The sequence below is a fragment of the Orycteropus afer genome, unplaced genomic scaffold, assembly GCF_000298275.1.
Source record: "Orycteropus afer afer isolate SDZICR_OR568_19922 unplaced genomic scaffold, OryAfe1.0 scaffold00038, whole genome shotgun sequence".
NCBI classification, from domain to species: domain Eukaryota; kingdom Metazoa; phylum Chordata; class Mammalia; order Tubulidentata; family Orycteropodidae; genus Orycteropus; species Orycteropus afer.
Genome location: NW_006921625.1, coordinates 13,014,875 through 13,022,966, shown reverse-complemented (window position 1 = coordinate 13,022,966; position 8,092 = coordinate 13,014,875). Strand labels below are relative to the sequence as shown.

The 8,092-nt window shown below is 46.4% G+C and overlaps 2 protein-coding genes across 2 annotated transcripts in view; one reads left to right on the top strand and one right to left on the bottom strand.

Moving 5' to 3' along the window:
* The window catches only part of LOC103193583 (minichromosome maintenance complex binding protein), a 32,135-nt gene extending 32,063 nt beyond the window's left edge, over positions 1–72 (bottom strand). The window contains exon 1 of the mRNA XM_007936832.1: positions 15–72. Within this exon, the coding sequence (XP_007935023.1) occupies positions 15–72 (58 nt within the window). The remainder of the gene's footprint in view (positions 1–14) is intronic.
* LOC103193661 (SEC23 interacting protein) overlaps positions 71–8,092 on the top strand; it is a 49,273-nt gene continuing 41,251 nt past the window's right edge. Inside the window, exons 1-2 of the mRNA XM_007936915.1 lie at positions 71–124; positions 166–726. Of these exons, the coding sequence (XP_007935106.1) occupies positions 71–124; positions 166–726 (615 nt within the window). The remainder of the gene's footprint in view (positions 125–165; positions 727–8,092) is intronic.

Below are 8,092 nucleotides of genomic sequence, written 5' to 3'. Positions count from 1 at the left end.
ACGCTACCACTCACCGAACAAGCCCTGCACGATGCCGAGCGGATGGCTGAGCCAGTCCTCCCCGCAGGGCATGTCGCCGAAGGGCCGGCGCTGCCCGGGCGGCGGCGATCCGCGGGGCGAGCGCGTCCGGGCGGCCGGCACCCCTTCTCCGCCTCCTCCTCTCAGGGCTTCGGCCGTTCCTCGCCGCGCCCTCCCACGCAGGACGAGCCGCGGCACGCGGGCCGCCTGACCTCCCTGCGCCTCAGGGAGCGGCGGCTGCAGCAGCCGCTGCTGAAAAGCTGCTGGCGACCGGCTGGCGCGGCGCGCGGGCCACAGCCTCCACTTCGCACAATGGCGGGAAACAGGCGCCGCCGACCGCGCTGCCTGCGACCTGGGTGGAGCTCGTGCGGTAGCGAGGTGGGGGGGGTGGGGCGGGGGGCGACGGGTGCGCGCGGCGCGGCCCCGCGCGTGGAGGAGGGGCGACGGGCTCCTCGGGGGCGAGGCACTCGGCAGCCATCTTGGAGTCTGGCAGAAGGCCGGCTCACGCCGCCGGGAGGAGACCGTCAGCGTGGAGCCGTGGGGTCGCGAGCCGCGGGCGGGTTTATGCGGTTTGTCACCCAGCGCCAGCGTGGGCAGGGGAACTGCCGCCGTCGGGTTCATGAACTCCCAGTAAGAGTCCTTGAGCAGTTCGAAGGCCTCGACAGCCCTGAAGCCCAAACTCAGGCCTCAGACTCGGCTCCGGGCCCTGTGAGTGGCCGAGCCAGCCTTTGGAGGCCGCCCTCCTTGTGCCGTTTTGCTGTGGCAACTCTTTTCACTGGTCCCTTGCCCGAAGCCCTAGGCGGTGACTTTCTCGGAGCTGGATAAGGTCTTAGCCCACTGAGGGAGGTAGACATTTAGATAAGGAGGCCATTTAAAGACTCCAGAGTCCCCTGCCGTCAACGCAGGCACTGGTGGAGACGCGGCTTCCTATTTGAGAAGCTCACCGGTAACCCAGCCCTTTGCCTGACGGCGAAAACACTCTAGTCGGGGTCAACCTGGCGGCTAGAAACTGCCAGGGAGCTGTGGCGACGTCCTCTCAGAGAATGAAGATGGTAGGCGTCAACACAAACATGACCAGACGTGCAGCAAGCTTAACCAAACCCACTGCCATCCAGTCGATTCCGACTCGGAGCGACCCCTCCTTGGATTTCCCAGGCGTTAAGTCTCTACGGAAGTGGATTGCCTTGTCGTCCTTCCCAAAGAGGCTGGTGGGTTTGAACCGCCAACCTTCTGGTTACCACTCAAATGCCTTAGGCACTGCGCCGCCAGAGCTCCTTCTACAGCAATCTAACTGTCCTGAATTCTGCTGAGGAGATGTGAGACTATGCAAGTTCAGTAGTGAAACGGTGTTTCCCTGGGGCCTAAAATGTACCTAAGAAAACGCCAGTCTGGCCAGATACATCTGAGCGTACCTGAAGGAAGGCTGTGTGACCAGAAGGCAGATGCTCTGAATGGAGACTAGAACGTGGGGAGCTGAAAAACAGGAACTGAACCCAGATCTCCACTCCTCGTTGTTGTGTTTTTATGTGCCGGCCAGTCGGTCCCGACTCATAGCGACCCCTCCTTGGGTTTCTCAGCCGGTATCACTACGGAAGTAGATTGCCCCATCTTCCTTCTGAGGAGTGGCTGGTGGGTTTGAACCGCCAGCCTTCTGATTAGTAGTCAAGTGCCTTAGGCTCTACACTACCAGAGCTCCTATTTCTTCTGGGTAATCTGTATCTGTCATTACATACTAATTAATTGGCATACTGGTTTGTACATCAGGCTCTTGCGAGTTTGGGTGGGCTGAGATAATTGAGTTTCAGATCCTTGGTGACCAAACCAAGGCATTACTATCATTCATTCATTCATTTAATAGGGTTGCCAAGTGTGGCCTTAAAATGCAAATTAAAAGTTTGAAATGAAACTGCCTGCTTCTGAATTACTGTAATTTAAAATTTACTGCTTGATACCAGCTCGCAGTGGCCAGGAACACTTGAGCTTTTGGCATCTCCATCTACTGAGTATGTAATGGTTTATAATCAAACAAGAGCTCGGATTTCATTTAAAAAGGCCTGGTGGTCTTCCTGAGGAGTCCCTCCCGAGTAGTGTAAATGGTTAGCACACTCCACTGCTAAAGAAGATTGGCATTTTCAGTCTACTGAGAGGGGCCTGGGAAGACACCTGGTGACTTGAATGCAGCAGCCATTGCAAACTCACAGAGCACAGTTCTGTGACACACACGGGTTGCCATGAGTCAGTTGACTAGCTGGCAATTGGTTTTGTCATCCTTCTGAAAGTAACTATTTTATAATGTAAGTTCACCCTCTAATTTTTTTGTGATGAGACATTTTGATACTAATAATAAGGATTTAGGAAGATTAAAAGGATCGGGGTAGGTCTATGGGGGTACAGGATACATCTCAGGCAAGATTTTTTTTTTTCCCCATCACAGGGAGCCACTACCTGAAGGGTTTGTTATTTTTAAGGAGGATGTGGTTTTGTTGTTGGTTGCTATTGAGTTGATCCCCACTCATGGTGACCGCACGTGTGCAGAGTAAAACTGACTCCATGGGGTTTTCAAGGCTGGGGCCATTCAGAAGCAGATCACTAGGCCTGTCTTCCAGGGCCCTCTGGGTAGGTTTGAACCACCAACCAACTGGCCAGTAGTCAAGCCCTTAACCATTTGAGCCACCTGGGAAGCTTAGGAGGAAATTAGGCCACCCTATCTATAAGTACCTCTGTTGGTCTAGTGGTTAAGGCATTTGGCTGCTAACCAGAAGTTCAACGGTTCAAACCTTTGGTGATAGTGTATATGTGTGTGTGTGTGTGTGTGTGTATAAAATTACCAATTGCATTGGAAGTACTGGGGTTAAAAAAAAAATAGATACTATCCTTGTCCTCATGGAGCTTACAGCCCATTGGGGAAACTTGTACATAAATAATTGGTGCTAGTCAAGAAAAACTGAAATTCTAGAAAAGGAAGGAACAGAGGGATCTAGTGGGAAAATGGAGGGGAGAGGAGTGCTTCAGGGCTTTCCTGAAAATGTGACGTGTATACTAGGTCTAGACCAGCAAGTTAGCTGGGTGAGAAATGTGAGGAAACCATTCCAATGGAGAACTATTGATGAATTTTAAGCAGGAGAATGATGTGATCTGATTTACATTATGAAAAGATCAATCTGGTAGAGAGTGAGCAATTCTTCCCAACTATTTTCATATTAGAAAATTACAGTAACTACAGAGCTTATTGGAGACAGACATGTATCCTGGAATGAGACTAGTACTGCTGTAATAAGGACAATATAAAACGTGCTCTTAGTCCATTGATTTAATGTTATTTTCTTGCTTTAAATACATAAATGATTGCCTTGTCGTCCTTCCCAAAGAGGCTGGTGGGTTTGAACCGCCAGCCTTCTGGTTAGCAGTCAAGTGCCTTAAGCACTATGCTACCAGAGCTCCTAATTGTATAATTATACAATATAATATACATAGATAGCTGTGGTTAACAAATTTTGACTAGTACTATAGTGAGTATAGGAGCTCTGGTAGCATAGTGCCTAAGGCACTTGACTGCTAACCAGAAGGCTGGTGGTTCAAACCCACCAGCCACTCCTCGGAAGGAAGGTTGGGCAATCCTACTTCCGTAGTGATACTGCCTCGGAAACCCAAGGAGGGGTCGCTATGAGTCGGGGCCGACTCGACGGCAAATAACAGCAGCAACAGCATAGTGAGTATAAGGAGTCCTGGTGGCATAGTAGTTAAGCACTCAGCTACTAACCAAAAGGTTGGTGGTTCAAATCTGTCAGATGCTTTGCAGAAAAAAGATGTGACAATTAGCTTCTGTAAAGATTATAGCCTTGATACCACTGTGAACTACTCGGAGGGGGATCTATGTAGGAGATCCTGGATAGAGTGGGAGAACAATGTGCAACAATACTCAAAATCATTTCAAAAAAAAAAAAGGACCAGGTTTGCTGGTCTGATAAATCCTGATGGAACCACTGAGACTATGGCCCCTAGCTGCCCTTCAGGTCTGGAATTGAACCCACACCTGTGGCTTCAAGCCAAACAAAAGATAGGCATATGACATGAACATTTACACTAGGTAGATAAACTCCTTAGAGAGAATAATCATGGGAGAATAGAAGGGCTGTGTATGCACAGGGACATAGCTCAGGGAACGGGAGTGCATGGAGAGATGGACACAGAGAAGAGGTAACTCTGGGGAGGAAGTGGGAGGAGAGCTGTTGCATTGGGGTAAATTGTAGTCAATGTCATGAGACAGAGTGTATGTGAACTTCTGTATGGAAAGTGAATTTGCTCTGTAAACTTTCACCCAAATCACAATAAAAATTTGAAAAAAAAAAAAAAAAACTACAGCCTTGGAACCATTTGGGGCAGTTATGCTCCGACCTGCAGGGTCTGTGAGTCAAGTCAACGAGCAGTGTGTAGATATAAGTATGTCTCAGGTGTCGCTGCTAAGCAAACTACCCCGACATTTAGCAGCTTATCGCTGGCACAAAAACACCACCACAACAAGACCACAAACATTATCTCATTTCTGTGGGTCAGACAGATGCTCAAGGTTCATCTGGGTACCTCTGGCTCAAGGTCAAACTATCGGCCAGGGCCGTGGTCACTTCCGAAGACTTGACTGAGGAAAAGGGGATCTGAGTCCAGGCTCATTCATGTGGCTGTTGATAAGCTTCAGTCCTTGGCACAAGGGCCTCTCGACAGCCATTGTGCAGTGTACTCAAGCCTTTCAGTCTGGAAACTTGTGTCCTGCATTTCAGGGAATTAAAAAATCTTGTTTTATTTTCCCCATGATGAATCCCTTCCCTCCATTTTCTGTCCTTTATTCTTAGAACTCTTACTATCCAGATACCATACAGGCACATGTCATTCTACTCTGCTTGGCTTTCTGGTGCTTCCCAGCTGTTGCAGTCTTTACACATTGCAGGCTTGTGGCAACCTTGTGTCAAGCAAGGCTACTGGTGCCTTTTTCCCAACAGCATGTGCTCACTTTGTGTCTCTGTCACATGTTGGTCATTCTCACAATATTTCAAACTTTTTCGTCATGCTATTACACACTTAACAGACTACAGTACAGTGTAAACATAACTGTTACACACACTGGGAAACAAATGGTGTGACTCACTTTATTGCAGTATTCACTTTATTGCGGTGATCTGGAACCAAACCCTCAATGTCTCCATGGTATGCCTGCCTCTCCTTGCCTGGAACTCTAGTTTTATTTCGTTTTCTCTCCTGGCTTCCATCTTTTTGCTCTTTTGGTTTACTTCCTGGGAATATTCCCTATATTTATCTTCTAACTCTTGTACTGAACTTTAACTGTTACCTTTTTTTTGTTGTTGTTGTTCCCGGAATATTCTTTTTGTTTTAATAGCACCCCGATCTTGTACCTTGGTAGCAAATCCTCTTACCTGTCTGAAGATATTAGTGATTTCTTTTATTGGTTTTGTTTGGTCTTTACGTGTTAAAGGCTTTTCTTGGCTCTGTCATGATCCTTGGTTGTCTGATCGTATTTAAAGTATATAGAGATTAAAAGCATGGGAATTCAGAGCATATAAGTGGGGCATGTTTATGGTGAACTTAATTATGGGGTGATTTGTCTAGGCCATTTTTACTGGGGAGTCCTGATCTCAGTATCTCGAGATCTGTCATTCCCATTCAACAGAGAAGGCTCTTCCAGTCTCCTACCCAGAGTTTGAAGCCCAGGCTGCTGGTGTTCTTGGAGCTGAATGGAGACGGGCTCAGAGTGGTGAAAAGGTGGTTTCCTTACTCAGTATGTGCATTGGCTGATCTTCCTTCTGTTTCACTTTCTCCAGAAGGGGCTTAGTCAGTAGTCCAGTTACACAGAGCTGGGGAGAGGACTTGAGTGCTTCTTAAAGACTTTCATCCAATTCTTCTAATTATAAAACCTCTTTCTGCGGATTCACTGCCACTTCTAGAAGGGCCTGATGCCATCAGGTCATAAACCTCTTCGTGATTCTGTGGTGTGGATCAGACTGCCCTTGGACTTTTCCTACTACTCGTTTGCTACATTATCTTCAGCTTGTCTATCCTTTTGGTGGCTTCCAAAATCTTGTTAGTATCTAATCTTCTCCCATCTATGTCTTCATCCGTATAGGTTTATGGTATATATAAAAAAAAAACACCTCTCTCTTTGTGCTGTCAGCAGAGATTCAAGAGGAAGCAACGAAGATGCAGCTGTTTGATCTGACATCTTTCCCCAGACGTTATGCCTTTTTGTCATTCCTACTGCAATCACTCTAATTTGAGCTATCATAATTGCTCCCTTGCACTTCCAACTCATAAGCAAAAATCAAACCCACTGCCATCGAGTCGATTACAACTCATAGCGACCCCCATTGGGTTTCCAAGGTGGTAAATCTTTACGAAAGTAGATTGCCCAGTCTTGCTTCCACAGAGTGGCTGGTGGGTTTGAAGCACCAACCTTCTGGTTAGCGGTCAGATGCCTTAGCCACTGCACCACCAGAGCTCCTCTTCCTACTCATAGGCTTGCGCTGTTCTTACCCGTTTTACTACACTGAAGTCAACATGAACTTTCTACAGAGCAAACATTATTTCTCCACCCTCCTTTAAGTCCTTCATTGATTCCCTATTGCTCTTTTTTTTTAATTATAAAATATCTCAAACAGAAACAAAGACTAGTACAATAACCTCCATGTGCCCATAACCTAGCTTCAAAAACCATCCACTAATGGCTAATCTTGCTTCTTTCTTTTTAAAATCCCTTCACCCATGCCGAAACTCTCTCTTAATTATCTGTTTTCCCTCCCTTCCTCTCCTCGCCCATCCCTGGTAACCAACAAACTTTTCTTCCATATGTAAACTTTTCTTTGACTTTTTACAATAGTGGACTAATAACAGTGTTTGTCCTTCTGTGATTGACTCATTTCACTTTGCACAAGGTCCTGGGAAGATTTTGAAGGCTCTGTGCTATCGTGGAGCTTGGATTCCCAATGTTTCTCTCATGTCTCAACCTTTGTACAAACATTTAAAAACTTCTGAACCTGATCCATTCTATCTTACCCCAGAAAATCAAGGAACATTAGCTAAATTAAAGAAGTCTTGACTAACATGCCTGCTTTAGGGTTCCCTAACTCTTATTTAGGAGTTCTAGTGGCACAGTGGTTAAAGCATTCAGCTGCTAACCAAAAGGCGGTGGTTCAAATCCATTGGCTATTTCATGGGAGAAAGATAACTGCTTCCTTAAACATTTACAGCCTTGGAAACCAGCAGTTACTTTTTTTTTTTTAATTTTTATTGTGATTTTTATGAAAGTTTACAGAGCAAATTCATTTTCTATACAGCATTTCATACACATTTTGTTTCATGACATTGACTGTAATTCCCATGGTGTAACAGCTCTCCTCCCACTTCCTCCCCATAGTTACCCCTTCCCTGTGTCCTTCCCTCCCATGCATTCTTGCCATTACCACCCTCTCCCCGCCATCTCCCCATGCAAGCACCACCCTTATGTTCTCCCACGATTGAGATTAATCTTGATTGCTTCAAGGAGTGTATATACCTGATGTAAATATTCACCTGCTATGCTATCGTTTGGCTGAAAGCCAGAGTGAGTTCAGTTGCAGGTCTGAAGGGTAACTAGGGGCCATAGTCCTATGGGGCAGGTCTATTCTGTCCTATAGGGTTGCTGTGAATTGGAATCGGCCTGATGGCAGTGGGTTTGGTTTTTGTTTTTGGAACTATCATTTGGACTTCTCTTTATTTGTACTTGCAGTTTCTAGTAATGCATTAGGTATTCTTACACAGAAACATAGAGCACAAGATAGGTCTGTAAGTTATTTCAACTCACAGCTGGAGCCTGTGGCTACAGCCTACTCTGTTGCCAGCATTCAGTCAAGTTACTGGCACTGGCTACTGACTGACTTAATTTGATAAAAGCATTTTCATTCCACTCATCAGTGATGGTTATGATAAACAGAAAACGAATACTTATAAAAATTTTCATGATGGTTGTTATTGTTGTTAGGTGCCATCGTCTCCGACTCATAGCAACCCCATGTACAGCAGAACAAAACAC